Source organism: Frieseomelitta varia, unplaced genomic scaffold, assembly GCF_011392965.1.
Source record: "Frieseomelitta varia isolate USP_RPSP 00005682 unplaced genomic scaffold, Fvar_1.2 scaffold_902, whole genome shotgun sequence".
NCBI lineage: Eukaryota > Metazoa > Arthropoda > Insecta > Hymenoptera > Apidae > Frieseomelitta > Frieseomelitta varia.
In genome coordinates, this window is record NW_025110704.1 from 154,548 (window position 1) to 171,133 (window position 16,586).

At 38.8% G+C, this 16,586-nt stretch overlaps 1 protein-coding gene across 1 annotated transcript; it reads right to left on the reverse strand.

Moving 5' to 3' along the window:
* Positions 1-11,500: 11,500 nt before the first annotated feature.
* Positions 11,501-14,467, reverse strand: LOC122537321. The gene is made up of 2 exons (XM_043670404.1): positions 14,029-14,467; positions 11,501-13,913 (listed from the first exon to the last, which is right to left on the reverse strand). The coding sequence occupies exons 1-2, from the start codon at positions 14,359-14,361 to the stop codon at positions 11,670-11,672; spliced, it is 2,577 nt and encodes an 858-aa protein (XP_043526339.1). The 5' UTR covers positions 14,362-14,467; the 3' UTR covers positions 11,501-11,669.
* Between the last annotated feature and the right edge of the window lie 2,119 nt (positions 14,468-16,586).

Sequence of the window (16,586 nt, forward strand, 5' to 3'; positions counted from 1 at the left end):
TTTTGCGCAACTCTGTACGCGTGTAGATAGACAGGCGATGGGGAACTATTCTGGTTCGAATTATTTCCGGTACTTCGGATTGCTCGTTCCTCACTGATTTATTGCAGTTCCCCGCTGGTGAACAACGCTTGACGAGCGTAGTGTTACAGCGTAATGCATTCGGCAATTAAGTCGATGTCTAGTTTTGTTGAAATGCTGACATTATCGCTAAGAAGAAGAATCTTTCGAAGAAGCTTTTATGATTGTTTTGAACTATTGTGAAGTGTATCTTTCAGAATGAAATTGATTTATTAGAGAAGTCGTTTCAAGTCGATACTCGCTTTATAAACAGAAAATCTTTCTATTTGGAAAATGTATGGGACACGAAGTAAGTTAGGTTAATGTAGTAAGTTAGGTTAATAGACGATACTTTCCATTATTCACCCTCAACTATTTATGATTGAATATTTACTATTTTACTCGCAAAATTCCTGCAACAAAATTACAGAAAATCAAAGAGAAATTGTAAGATCGCACGATAAAATTTCTGCCATTTGTCTACATATGTAGTATGTTAAACTTCATACTCTTGAAAGAGCTGAAAGTCCTCAGAAACGCACGGTCCGCATCTCTCGCTCGCTACCGTTTAAAACGCTACCGAATTCTGGTTTTCACGTGGTCGCGGGCGCAATTAGCATCCCGCTGATTTTCAAAGGAGGGTGTTGCTATTCACTTGACAAGTACGCACTTGTGGACACTGTTAGGCGCTTCGTGGCCCCTTTGTCCAATCAATCGACGAAATTTTTCGGATGGCTTGTCGAGATCGAGGGGCGAATTATCAACGACAAGTGTCCCACGGTCGAGCGATCGTCGTTCAACCGATACAATGGCAACCTATTCGCAAACGGACGCTCTTATCTCGGTAAAAAACGTCCATTTGGGTTACCCATATATTAAATAGCTATCTTCCCTAGAATCTAGCCAGCCTTGGCTTTTCTTCCTTAATCATTCTCTCTCTTTCTCTCTCTTCTTTACAAATCTCGTTCAATTGGGATCAGGATCAAGATTTATGCGTTTCTGTCGAGATTTGCAGGGGACGTTAATTGGAAGTATTTTCTCATGTATCACGAGAGTGTTTCATTCAAAGATCGGTTGTAGTTTATATTTTTGTGTATTTGTTCTTTTTTTTTTCTTCTAATGAATCTTTCAATAAATTCCTGACAAGATCTGACAAAATTTGGCCGGGGACAGCTCATCTCTCCAACACGGAAGAATTTTTCAATCCGAGCCGAGATTATCCGACGATGGAGAAACGTTCTACGCGCGAACGGGTCGAAGAACGTTGAAGAGAAGAGAAACGACGACGGACAAGCATCTCGACGCTTATTACCAATCACGGAACCGCCGCCGCCGAGGCACTCGCCTCAACTACACAACAGTCTACACGTCCGTTCGCGCTCATTCGTAACGAAGGATTCTACCGTGCTGTCAATTCCCTCGAACGCGTGAAAAGGACACCCGATATTATTAATGCTCTCGCCACGCAATCCGGTACTCGAAAGCTAACGATTATTTACCTCGAAATATTTATACGGTATCTCCATACACGCCCATTATCGCGGGTGTATGATAAATGCCCGGTATGAAAAATCGATTTTATTGTCGGAGAACAGGGCCCCGGCATCGCTGAGATGCACGCCGGGAATTCCATCCGTCCGTCCGTCCGTCCGTCTGTCCGTCCGTCCGTCTCTCCTCACGTGTGCACGTATGTTGGGTATAGTTGCACACGTTCACGCGCAGCGTATGGTGGTCCATCGGTGATGGATACGCCTACTTTTGATATTTCGGTGATCAATAACCGTTTCTCGGTGCCATTCGCGGCGAAGGAAGGATCCATTATTCACCCGCAGTCGCCGGTGAATAAATAATTTACCACGTCATAGCCGCACCATCAAGTGACTGACTTCGCGCCGGCACGACCGCCTAACCCTAACCGATCCGCGCGCGGCTCTTCGGTGATACCAGATATCTGTGTCCGTTTGTTAGCCGAGAGGTGGGCCCTGTCCCGAGGCGGAGGGGCCCAGCGGCTTTTGCATTCGCGGCGCTGGGTCTCTGTGTAAAAACGAGGTACACACCGAGGTGTTTGTCGTTGATACAGATGAGATTCTTTTTCTTTTCTTTCGAGCAGAGACCGAATCGGTATTACGGATACCGGTGAAATACCGATATTTTTAGATTACTATTCGATTGATGAAATGGTGCGAATGCCGGTATCATGTTATCAAAACGATGTTAGGTCGGTAGATGTATTTCGGTATAATACCGGTATAATACCGGTAAATAAAATATTAATATATTAGAAGAGGAAAAGGAGACAATGATTAAATGTTTTCATAAAGCTGCCGATAGTAAATTTGATGACGCGTATCCTTTATTATTTCTAATACCAATTCATCGTTGTATCTCCATACAATATCAGCCACGATACTCTTATTTAATTTTAAAAGATGACCGATTTCTCGATACGTTTTTCCTTCTTCTCGGTGAAAAATTGTCGTACGTCGATAACTCGAAAGAGGAGTTAAAACAACGATTGATCGTAGAATGGAAGAATATTTCGCTAGATTACTTAAAAAAAATTACTGGAAATATGCCTAAGCGTCTGCGATGTATTATTGAAGTTAAGGGCTACCTAACAAAATATTAATTATTGTTTATGTGAACAATTTTCAGGTTCAAATACTGTACTCCTTCAAATGTCCGAATATTTTTGCCACGCTACATTTCGACATAGTTCAGTTTATTGTTTGATATTGAGAAAAGTACGTGCAATAAATAAATAAAATTTATGTTACTATAAACTATAACGAATGTTTTATTATATTATTAAAAAATTAATCCAAATTTACTGTTATAAATATTATAATCGAAATCCACAACAATATTTTGAATAGCATGATGTCCGAATATTAATAAGAGTCACTGTACGTAGAAAATTACCTTACAATATTTCGGTTTCAGTCTCTGGGTATAATACCTAAATCTCAAAATATTTCGGGTTTCAGTCTCTGCTTTTGAATGGTTAGATATTTCGTTTCTCTATTTATTGTAGTCGTGACCTGTACCTTTTTGCCGAGTAATTTCAAAAAGTGAGAATGGGAAGGAGGAACGAGAATTGTTCGAAGATATCTTCAAGTTATTATAAAAATTATTCTTCGCCGAGGTTTGAATTGGGATTTTTGTCCCAATTTGTGAATTGCTAGCATGCCAAATTCCTACAGTCCAGGTAATGAAGATTGAAATAAGCTGAACGAATGACGCAACAGGCATTAAGCGGCGTAAAATCAAGCACATCGATAAATATCCCCGAAGCGAACGAGCGCCGCGTGTAACCCGTGGCTATATAAAATCTTTGCTCTTCAGGCGCTTATATTTATACGCGTGTATCTGGAGCTTTCGAGTATCGGTGGCGAGTTCGAAGAGGGGCACAGTTCGGTGCCGAGGTGGCCCGACAATGGCCGGCCGGTAATAAATTATCAATGGGGAAAAAAGAAGGAACAACGGCAACAAGAAGCGGCAACCGCGGCGAGTTACGGTTTCGCGTTAAATATGAAATACTGCTATCCACCTCCTGAGAATGCTCACGCACACGCGTCCATCGCACTGTACGCACACGGACGTTAGTACAGTGTTAAGTAGCTGTTTAACATATTTTAATTGCCGTATTAAAATCTGAAATGTCACGCTCGTAATGGCTTCCCTAATAAACCTTCGTAGATCGTTTGTCTATAAAAGTCCGATTTTTAAACGAAGGATTTTTCTTTTTCTCTTTTTTTTTTTTTTTTCTTTTTTCATTCTTTTACTTTTCTAATTTTGTACGCTCATCGTCTTAGAAAGGAGAACCGACAGAGGAATCTCTTTCTCGGGTTTATGACGTTAATGCTACTGGATGGAATTTCGATTTAAAGCGATGAGTGTTTCTACTTCTTTGCAAGAGAAAATAAAAGGTAAGTAAGAAGTACTATTTGAATGTTTGACGTACGTTTCATGAAAGATCTTTCTCTGCAAGTGTTACACAAAACGTGTTGAATAGTTGAACAAATATAATCCCTGCGTTTGCTAAGAGTTTTCGTCACAGGGATCAATAGGATGACTGATCCTCCAGGGAGTAATGCATCAATAGAAGAAATCCATAGAAACCGAGATGCCATAAAACAGTCTCCGAGGTGGTCTTGTCTGGGTTTTAGATTTACGCGTATTAGAAGAGAATTACAATATTAATAAGGCATTTTTTAACGGCGGGCTCCGCCCTCGGCCAAGAATCCGCCACTCCGAAATCTCTGGAATCGTAAATATTGAAATATAACGTGAAACGGAACTTCATTTTCGTTTTGTGGACACCCCTGTTCACGGAAATTATCCTTGGAAATTCTTGCGGGTTTTACAACTGCAACTCCTAAATTCATCTTTCACGCATCATTCAATTTCAATTTCACGTCGTTGATCCTCAAAACTCAGTAATTGTTGAAGATCCATTGTTCATTGTTGCGTATAGTTTCTAAATAATATGACGCTCAGTGCGAGTCGGTTCGCAGTTATGCAATCAACTATGCAAACGATCCTTGGCGCGATAAAAATGGCGGTGTCTATACTGACGCTAAGAGTTCTTGCTCGTAAACGTTTCCAGTGAAATACGCGGTAATAACAACAGGTTGGAAACGTCGCTAAATAAATAGCAGTACCCGTAGCAGCTCGCAGCTGCAAGAAGTGGATAATGGTATTTCACTTCGTACTTTGATTCACTTCGTAACTTTGCAATTTCTATCTGTATAGGTACACAGTTCGCAGCTTGCTTTACGATCGCTAATGATAACCGTGGCACTCGAGCTATCTGGCTTCGATCGTGTTTACACAGTCACAAGATGAAGGAAAAATTGGCAACGGTGATTTTAAGGGTTAATTGCTACACAAACGCCGCGATAAATACAATATGGCTTGCGGATATTCTTTCTGTCAACACGTCCGTCGATACGTCCTAAGAACACGTGTCAACAAGTTCAACGTCTCTTCCCTACGGCCTGGTGTCTCAATTAATGCAAATTGATGCAGCAACGATTCCCATCGGGTCCACGGGGGAGGGAGAGACATCGCTGCAGGGAAATTTCCGCGCATCGGGAAAATTGCTGGGGCTCTCCCTCCCCCGTAGCGCAAAGGAAAATTGGATCGTTTGTATCGTTTGCAACCGTAACGTCGACAAATGCCCGGCGTTCGCCATTATAAACACGACAATGAGATGGTGTAGGCTGGTTCGGCTACAGAGCAGAGTAGGCCAATGATCGGATTATCCTGGAAAGTTCTTGGGCAGAGAGCAACTTGGTGCTACGTGCCAAGCAACGGGCGAGCAGCTCGTAAGCAGGCAGCAGAACTGACATAAGGCATTGTTAGCATCCCGGGGGACAAACCGAGATCAAACGCTGTTAGCACAAACTAGTATCCCTCCTTTCAGTTAAGTTAAGTTCATTTCGCTGCCGCGCTCTCGGATGCTCTCGCGAAACACGCTGCTTAGTCGGCTAATGCCTTCTGTTTGGATTCGCTGCCCTCGTTCGCCTCTTCGTGATTTGCGATTCGTTTCTCCTTACTTGTGATTGCTTTGTTACGCGTGAATTGTTTGTTCCTCGAGCGTAGATGAGATTGCTAGCAAGCGATCCTTTTTTAAATTGATATTCGCTCTAATATTCCAAGCTCTCATCGACTGTTATTCGTTGAAAAAAAAAGAATGAAAAGAGAGAGAGAGAGAGAGAGAGAAAATCGCCACTCGAACGATTATAGTTGCGTGGCTTCGGTATAATCCCGCGACAGCGACGCGTACGAGCTGAAAGAAACACCGCTCGGCCATAAGTCATTCGCGTGACACTGGCGTTTCGAATGCTGCCGTTTATCGAAGAGGGACAGCGAAACGGGAAGAGACAAAGTGTCCCCGAAAACACGTGAAACCCACGCGGACCACGGTCCGGTTAATATATTTTACCTGGTGGGATATATCCTCCGGAGGTGCTGGCTTTTATATACCGTGTACGGGGTATTTATGTGTCGCCGCCTTGCCTAAGCGTTTGATATATGAACTATGAAGGAACGATATTCGTGACTCGGCGAGAAGGGGTGGAAAGACGAAGAAAGACAGAGACATCTGGAGAACCGAGGGAACGATGTATGGGGCAGCGGTGCCCGCGGAGAAAAGTGGCGAAAAGAGAAGACCGCGAACGGCATTTGAAAGATGGACGATCGCGCCACGAGCAAATAGGATGTTTAACGATACGCCAAACAAAAAGAGGAACTCGGTCTGACTTTTTAACTTTAGTCGTACTTTTGGGGGAAAGCTGGAATGAATTAGGTGTGTCCTTTTGCGAATCAGTATTCCGAATGGACATGAAGTTACGATAACAAAATTCGTAATTTTCGCGACTTTGAACTTTATTATTATAAATAATACGTAAATCGTAAATTTACGATAAATTTTTGCGCTTCTCGAGCTGGTGAATACGAGTTGTACGCCTATTCAAATTGTAAGAAAAGATAGAACGCTGAAACACTACAATAAATAAAGTACAAAGGATCGCAAATTTAAATTGCCCACGCATTAAAGTTATTAAACTTCGTTTCACCGGAGGAACTGTAACGGAAAGGATAATTCGAGGGTAGCGAATTCTCTTTCCCTTCTTTGAGCAGTGGAGTCTCGAACACTGGAAGACAGTGGAGGAGCAGAGAGAAGGTTGCTTGATTGGGTTAGCACTTAGTCCGTGATTGCCGTTTGCGACTTCTTTGCCATTTTCGCCTTCGAGTGCCCTCGAGATTTCTAGTCAGAGTACTCTGTCTGTTACCTTCTCGTTTCATACCTTCCAGCCCTATCCTGAAATCTCTGATTATACGAAATGACACGAGGGCGATTTCATTCCCCGTTGATTGATATCAAGATTAATACCAAGATCGATGATGAAGCAACACGAATAAGAATGGACGACCGACGAGTGTGATCCCGAGTTCAATAAATTTACAAAATCTACATTTCCACGCCGATAGTGAAAATTTCCGCGTGAAACACCTCAGTACAGCAAAAAGTAGTCACGTTAATCGGTCAAGCAATGGATGTACAAGGGTTAAAGCTTAAATGCTTATCGGCGCCGTCTTCGGTACGAGATAACGAGGCAGAGAAGAAACGGAGGATCCCGCGAGACTTGCGGCGATCTCTCGCGTAGCCCGCGGCGGCAATTAAAACCGTTTGTCGTTTCATCGCCGAAGATAAATTCATAAACGTGTCTGTGCCTGCACGTACATTCGGGGCACACGAGCACGTAGATACATACACGGTGTCTTAGCAATCGCGATACAGCAAATCGATACAGCAAGAATGAATTGAAAATGTGGAAATAAAATCTGCTCGTACGCTGGAGAATCGAGTTTGAAAATTTGCCAGACTCTGGACTGGGTAGCAGAATGTTCCAAGATATGAAATTTTGGTCGTGCGGCGTTTCATTCTTCAAAAAAAAAAAAAAAAAAAAATTGAAATTAATCCTGAATCGAACGCAATAGATTTTAAAGAAGACTGCAAAAATGGAAATGGGAATGAGTAAAGATTCTCGACAATTTCATCGAAACATTGTGATTTCATCTCTGTAATTAATAATTAGAATAATGTACTCTTTGCTTTTGATTAATTCTTTAGAAATTATATAAACACCACGATTACTAGAACACACTGTACAACTCTATAAACAACATATAAAATTTGACTGGTACTGAAAACGAGTGAAAGAGTTTTTGTATATATATATATGTGTGTGTGCATGTAGAAAGAAGAAGACGCGTGTTGGTGAGGTGATCGTGAGTCGAATAAGGATGGAAATGTGGCGGAGTTCGAACCGGCGCGGCGGTCCGACTGATTTACATATCCGTACCGCTCGGCGTACTCTCTTAAGAATCACTATAAATATGCCGAGGGTGGTTTAATATGCGGTAGCCCTTTAATTTATAACAACTTATTAAATAAAGGCTCGCGGCCATTTACGCGCGCGCGCAGTGTAACCACTCGCAGCGTCTTATCCGTCTCGATAAATAAAGTATCCGGATCGAGATCGCCAGATCTTGTTTCTTAGTTCGATCCACTCCGTTTCGTTGTGGATTTATATATAACGTTTATACGTAAAGAATTATGCGCGCGAAGAATTACATAAACTTCGTTCATATGAACTTGTTGGTGGAGAAATAACTAGTACAGTTGGACTTCATATAATAAGAGTTCGTTTAGTCTAAAAATTCGCGACGCAAGTCTGGAAATGAGTATTGAATAAACACTTTTTTGTAGAATACCATTTAAATCTGAACCTTCTTCCGAAACTGAAGTGATTTCTCAATTTAAATCGTCTACTTTTCAATTTATACGGAGCCAATTACGTGCCGTGGATTAAATAACAGATTCTTGGATAAAAAATTTTCGAGATCACCGAGTTCAACGAAATGCAGTATGGTAATTTCAAAGGTTTCTTAAAAATCAAAGCGACAAAATTTTCACTCGAGTATCTCAAAGAATAATTTTCTTCAGTGACCCGAAAAGAGATCAGACGGTTGAAACGTACGTCGTTCAGTGGGTTCGAGAGTTCATTGAACAGGACGCGTGTCAAAAGTGACGTTTCGAACCGGACCATGTCAAAAACGTGAGAACGATCTACATCCACGTGTCCTGCGACAGTTCGATGCACAATCGTGCACTGCCTGCGGCTATACGAAACTTATTTGGATAGTCTCCCCTATGATCCTTTATTTTGGCGCGTGGCTGCATCGTTTAATGGATGCACTTCCGCTTGGCCAAGCAGAGGAACGCGCGCTACGGATTTTAACCTTTATTTATTTCCACTGCTTTCTATTTTCTCGATTGCTTTGTACGATGCAGCGAACGTCGTCAACTTTTTAAATTGCATGGAATTCATAAAACGCAACGTGTCTGTTTCTTAACAAAACAGCCGCTCGAAAGTTTGAGGCGCGTTTCAAAGATTTCAAAAGTAAATTGTTCAGTGCAATATTGTCTGAATACTGTGTTGAGAACGTCTCAATGAGTTTCCTTTTCGGGAATTACGCGCGGATTAATTTCGATACAGCGAAGGGCCTTAGGGCGTACCCTTTCGGAGTCTAATTGGATTGCACGCGTACGTGGCTACGTGTGTACAGTCTCTCACTCCTTTCGTGCGTGATCTACACGCCGCATCCCGTGTGTACATATTCGGCGTGTTCTCTATTCAGCGTTGCTTCGACGTGCAGGATCTTCCGCCATCCCAAATTTTCAAACCGCGATACTGAATAATTTTGCGATACTGAACAACGACAGAAACTGACAGAATATTGACGTATCATTGATGTATCATAAAATCATTCAGCGAGAATTTTTCCTTCGAAGATGAACCACAATCCGAGACTTGGTTATTACTTTGAATCCTTTTCGAAATATTTAGAATTTTCTTTTTGATTCTCAGTGTTTCGCGAATCCATTTAATTGTGCTGCTAAAAATTCAATGCCACATTAGCCGTAAATGAATCTGATTCCAGCTTATTGTGCCACGTACACGTATACGTGGATACGCGTCCCTTATCCACCTTGCACGCTCCGGATGTCGCTTAGAATGTTTCGGGGTAGGTTCTATCTAACCCATTGCACGTGTCTCGCTAGAATCTAGGGCGTAAATTTACGTATATGTTTCACGAAGAAGAATCTAACAGCGGCGCCTCCTTAATTAACACCGTTGTGCACACTGTACTCTCTATACAATGAAAATCGTCGGAGTGTAATAGTTTATGCAGTAGCTAACAAAAATATTATCTCGACAATATCGATTCTGTTCACGCCTGATTAATTTTTATGAATTCATTTTATCAACACTTGGACGTTACTATGAAATTCTGGTAACTGGTCCAGAATTTAAGAGTTAAAGAGTTAAAAAGCGAAGTATTCTTCGTTTCCTCGAATTAAATGTGCAAAAACTATACTTCCATGAGATATCTGTTCAATACCAATAGACGATGGCTCCCTTTCAGGAATTCCAAATCCGTCACATGTAATTTTCCAATATACACACACACACAAAGAGGGGAGAGGAGGAAAGTCGCCTTTAATGTCAGACACATCTAACCCCCTTTGCACGTGTCATCCCGGAGACTAAGGGCGTGAACTCACGTTCACGCACGCCCACGCACGAGGGGAAGATAACGGTTGCGGGGTCACTCGACACGGTGTTCTCTCGCACAATCTTCCTCTCCACCCTGTTGGAACGGCGACGTGTAACAACCCTTACCGACGCGACCAACCTTCTCTCTCTCTCTCTCTCTCTCCTATCTCACTCTTTCTCTTTCCCTCAGCTAGGCTTGCACAATCGCCGCCTGATTGATAATTTATACGGTGCGTGCAGGTTATTTGATTATCTATCCCCCCCTCCCCTCTTCCAACTGGCCCTCTCTTCTTCTGCTCTCCTCTTCCTTTACTCTATCGTTTCAACAATCCTTCGAATCTTGGATTCTTCCTTTATTATTCTAGGCGTTTCAGTAATCGTGTCGTGAAACTCTTAAAATTTTTCGAGGAACGATATATGTAGTTCCAAGAAATTTCCCTTCAGCTCTCCAACGCACAAAAGCAATGTCATTCAAAATTTACATTAACTAAAGAACCTCCGATCCACTAGCTCAATAAGTAGAATAAAATTGTCAAAATGATTTATATAGTTCCAAAAAATTTCCCTTCAGCTCTCCAACGCACAAAAGCAATGTCATTCAAAATTTACATTAACTAAAGAACCTCCGATCCACTAGCTCAATAAGTAGAATAAAATTGTCAAAATGATTTATATAGTTCCAAAAAATTTCCCTTCAGCTCTCCAACGCACAAAAGCAATGTCATTCAAAATTTACATTAACTAAAGAACCTCCGATCCACTAGCTCAATAAGTAGAATAAAATTATCAAAATGATTTATATAGTTCTACGAATATCTCGTAAACACTTCTCAGACTACATTTCATTTAAATACTGAGTCAGAGAAAAAGAAATATACGCAAACGTATAAGTCCGTACAGATGGACTAGGCGTGTGTCTACAAAGTTCTAGGGGGATGCACCATGGGTTACCTCAAAAGAAGATTCCGAATGATACCAATTATGTCATCAACTCACCATACGTCCCCTTGGCTGCATTCGCTCGCTGTCATAGCATGGATTACGCCCGCATGTCAACCCCTGCCAGTCGCGCCACCCTCCTATTTTTCCTTGCTCGCCTCTCCCTTGGTCTCTGTGGAGATCCGCACAATCTCAGAATCAAAAGAAAAATATGTAATTGTCTTTATTTACCCTTACGCCTTTTTCACGGTCGACCGATAACATGTCACAGCACGACACGTCAGTAGACTACCGATTTTTATCCTAAATTGAAACGAAAACTTGACCATTCAAATAGACCAGTTGGAATAAAAATTTATTAAAAATATCGTTGCTAGAAATGACTATAAAACTTCTACGTACAAGATGTAATACGTTTCAAATAGCGTTAGAAATTTAAGAAATGAAGAATAATTTTATTAGAATGACTATAAAAGTGAAGAAGAAGAAAATCCATTACTGAACGCACAGTTGACAATATTAGTGATTAAGATTTTTCAACTAAAATTGCGTTTTGATTTCCGTGGGTTTTCGCGACCGAAAAGAACCCAGATTTTTATGCTCCTTGTTGCAATAATTATTATACATGATATTCTGCTCGGCATTTAAATGAAAACAACACTTGTCTTTAACACCACTTCTTGGAGTACCATCAATCATTTCCTTCGTCAAACCTTTTTTATAATCCATTTCTCGCCCACGATTTATATATTTTCGTTCATTTTCTTCAACGTTTAACATTTTCCTTGTATTGTCCTCATTCACGATATTAATCACTGACTTCTCATTTTTTAAATTTTCTTTCGCGGTTATGTTACCGATACGATCTTCAATTAAATTCGAGTCCGCTTTTGCATCATTTACCAGAGAATCCTTAACTTTTATTTTATTTTCTGGATTGAATCCTTCACTTTGAAAATTTTTTGAGGCAAAGTCAATTGCTTCACCTACAATCACGCTCGGTTTTATTTTCGGTTTTGTCCGAGATCTCACCGAGATCGACCTGAATCGACACGGTTCTTCGTTCGGTTCTTCCGACTCTATCTCTTTATTTTCCTCTCTGGAGACGTACTTGAAATTAAACTGATTTTTCGTCATTGGATTGCTCGATCTAAGACGATTTCCTATTCTTATCGGCAATTTAGAGTGACCAAATTCTTCAGATCGAATTTTCTTTTTCACAACTATCGGTGAATGTTGATTGAACGCGGAAACTTCTCTGATTTTCGATCTATCTAATTTTCGTTTCAAACAGGCCGCTGTTCTCTCTACGATATTCGTTCTAACTTTCTGATCGTCGGTAACGCTCGACGTGTTACTAGCGTTCGTTATTCTCTTCTTTTTATCATCATTTTCATCTTTCGACACGCTACCTGATCTCTTTAAATACCCATTTGTCTTGTTTGTCCATCCAAAAGTAATTTTACTCACAAGTTTACTCTGACTCATCGATTCGTACTTGCATTGTTTTTGATTCTTCGTAGAGTCGACCATTTTAAAATTTTTATGGACATTCGGACTCGTAGCTCGATCTTTGTCGAAATTGGGATTCGATTTTTCTTTTGCTTCGTTTGACTGTTCATTACGGAGAGCATAAGCGAACAAGTTTCCTTTATTATCAATTTCCGATGTGACTTGAGGTTTTATTAAGGATGGATCATTACAGGATCCTGATTTCTTAGAATGCTTGTGCAGAAATCGATCTTTCCATCTGCGAATGTCGCTATTCTTTGCTGAACTCTTCATAATCGGATAAGATTTATTGTCTAAAGAAACTTGTTGTTGATACGGGCAAGTAATCTCTTTATTTTCAGTAATTTTTTTATACTTTTCATCGTTTTCGTCCAATGGAATAAATTCCCAAAAGTTAGCTCTCACGTTGCTCTTCTCAACCTGATTTGCCAACTTTGAAAACTGTTCGCCGGACGTACAAACATTCTGTAAATCGGACAAACTGTCTTTGTCCACTGCACGATCAACAAATTGTCTATCCACAGAACGATTATCTTTCACGTCTCTTAATCTAGAAAAGTTAAAATATTCGTCATTTTCATTTTCATTGTCCTGCCGAGTCTCAGTTTGATCTAAATTCTCGTAGAGATTCTTCAAGAAAGATCGCGTCTTCTTTTGTCGTTCTACAGGCGGTGAACATGTTCTGGATCGAATTCTGCTGGGAGTCGGTTCGATCCAGTCTCTGGACACTTCATTCGAATTCGCTGCATTCTCGTTTATCGAATTGTATCTGGAAAATCTGTGATCTCTTTGCGATATTTCGTCGATATGATTTTCGACATCGTTCACTCTTTGCCAATGTGATTTCTGATTTCTCGATGAATTTCGTGGAATGTCTTTGGATACGAAGCCTTCAGGAAAATCTTGTTTCGTGGAAACTATTCTTTCCCTGTTGATAATTATTTGATCATTAATGTTAGGATCCAGGCTTTTGCTGGGGCAATTGGAATGAACAAATTTTAATTTAGCACCAGCATTTTTTGGTCTCGTTGGATTGGATTGCGAGAGAGTCTCCTTTTTTATATCATTTAAAAGATTCTGACGTACTATTTTGGGATTATTTCGAACAGTATTTGACATTTCGCAGAAACTGTTATCTTGTTTGTAGGAATTTGGTCTTGATCTATCCGGTGATGTTCTTAATTTGCTTCTAAAATCTCTGCACTTTGGTTTCCTTTTAAATTCTATATTCTCCATAAGATCTTCTTGTGGAGAATAGCTTTGCCAATAGTACTGTAGAATTAATCAAAACAAAAAGGAAAGGTTATTCTTAGTGTAACATTACAAAGGAAATTCCTAAAAATTTCAATAAAATTTCTGATACAATCATACAAAATTACAACTATACTTGATTAGTTTCATCTTCTTTAAGAGTAAACAAATATTCTTCAGTATCCACTGCATCAAGTCCATTTGATGCTCGAGATCTTTCTCCGTAAGATTTCTTCTCAATCTTCTCGTCGTAATGAGATTTCCAATTTTCGTTCTGTTTCATCCTGGACAGTTTTGGAGAGTGAGAGCTATCGGTGTTTCGCGAAGCTTTGAATGCCGGTAATCTGGCGTCACAGCCTGTGTCCGATAATTCAACGATTTTCCGTATATCTTTGTTAGCTTTCATAGAAATTATAGGCGATATATTGTCCATGAAGAAAAATAATGGATTGTCCGCAAAAGAATTCATATTTGAAACTATGTAGACGACAATTGTATAGCCGTGAAACGTGTCCGTTCGTAGAAATCACATTTTCTGATTCAAAATTTCACGTCAGAATATCACAGGATTTTGTTCTTCATGAATCCGCTTGATTTTGAGCACATCACTTGGAATTTTGGAACAGGGTAATTGTCGTTTGAACTAGCTACATCTTTTTGTTGACATTTTTACGAATGGATTAATTGCACCACCGTCACATGTTTTCGATTTTCGTTGCGTTCAGAAATGAATTGTCATACTGACCTTCTCGTCTTAACATATTGAAAACTTCATGGAGATGAGTCAGACAAGACATACTTCATGGAAATGAATCATTTTAGACAAGAGCTTGAAAATAATATTGGGTATCTACTAAATTGACAAAATTTATTGAAACTCGTGGCGCCACCTTTTGAGATGTAACTGTAAGTTACTCTAGATGGACTATAAAAATGCTATAAGTTATTCTAAAGTATATATGTACATATCTGATTCCTATTAAATATATATTCATTTGTATGCTAATTTAGATATTCCATCTAAACATAAATCTAATTTAACTGAGTGAGATACATTCATGTAGTCTCACGTAATCTCATGTAGTCTAGCTGTAAGTTAAACTTTAAACAATGCCTGTTTACTAAAAATCGCTTGTTATTTTCAATTGTGGGTTGAAAAAAAAAGTAAATATAATCATTAATATCATCAATATCATTACTAATATAAAGTATAATATAGTCACAAGATATATCTTTAACAAAATGAATTAATATAAATATCTTTAATAAAATATGAATTAATATAAATATCTTTAACAAAATACGAATTAATATATTTATTTTGTAAAATACAATGATATTTGTTGAAAAGTAATAATTCCTAAAAGTGATACAGTGAAAATTATACATTAATGTGAACAATTGTACAAATAATTATTAAAAAAGAAATCTTTATAAAAATTTAACAACTTCAACAATTAAAAAAATTGAAATTTTTAAAAATTCTAAAAATTGAAGTTACTATAAAAACTGAAGCTCTAATGTAAAATTTATATTTATAATAATATTATAATATTATTCATAATTAATTTAAGAGTAATCCAAATGTCCGCCATTCTGTCATTTCAAATACATATTCTTTGAACAAATCAAACATGGCGTGCTACTTCGTCCGTTAAAATTGTATTCAAACGATATGTAATTCATTCGTGATTACTAAGAATGTATATCGATTGAATACCAAGTGATGCATCAGTTATTTAATAAAATAAAATTTGCCTTTATTAGAATAAATGAAATATTGTCATACTTGTGCGAAAAACTGTTGGACTTAGCCTTTGTTATCATCATCTTTCAAATACTCCGAAATTTTTCTCGCAGTCAATTGATGTTCTCTGCAAAAGAAAGCCAAAACTTTCAAATGAATGCATAGAAGATTTATTTGGAATTAGATATTTATTTATACATGAATATTTGCTTGCGCAATTTTTTCGAATAATTAAATTAATTGATGTAGAATGTAAGTGAGAATGATAATCTTTTGGTGTGGAACATAATTGTATGTATTTTCATATACACTTAATACGAATACAAATATCCACTTCTAATCGACGTAAGTGATTAAATCGAATGTATGTACGTAATAATTCTTTTAAATATCTAACAATGCAAAGGTATTGACTGTAATTTTACCTAAGAATTCCTGCATCACGTTTTCCCTCGCCGCACTTTCCGTAAGCACTAACTTGTACGTTTCCGGTCTAACATTATAAATCGATTATATCGATTTATGTCATTAGAAAGTATCGCAATAACTAACTGCGAAATTTCTCCGTTGGCGCTGTGATCTTTACCTAACTTAAGATCGCTACGTGCGCATTTTGTACGAAATTACATTGTGTAATTTTAAATAAAAAAGAAAAAACTTTCTTTTCTAAATTTTTTCGTTCTCAATAATTGTACTAAATATAATTCCTATTTTAGCGGTAGCAAATCGCGCAACACACTCTGTTTTTTTCGAAGTCAATATTTCACGTAATATCACGTCTGTTCCACCCACGTCTGTTAGTTGCAAAAAATTTTCTATCTTCTTATTTTATTTTCAATCAGTAAATAATATATAAATAATGAAGGAAACCTCATCTCAGATGACATATTCTATACTTTATCTATGGTCAAATTTTTGAAATTCAAATCAGGGAACAACATCTATGT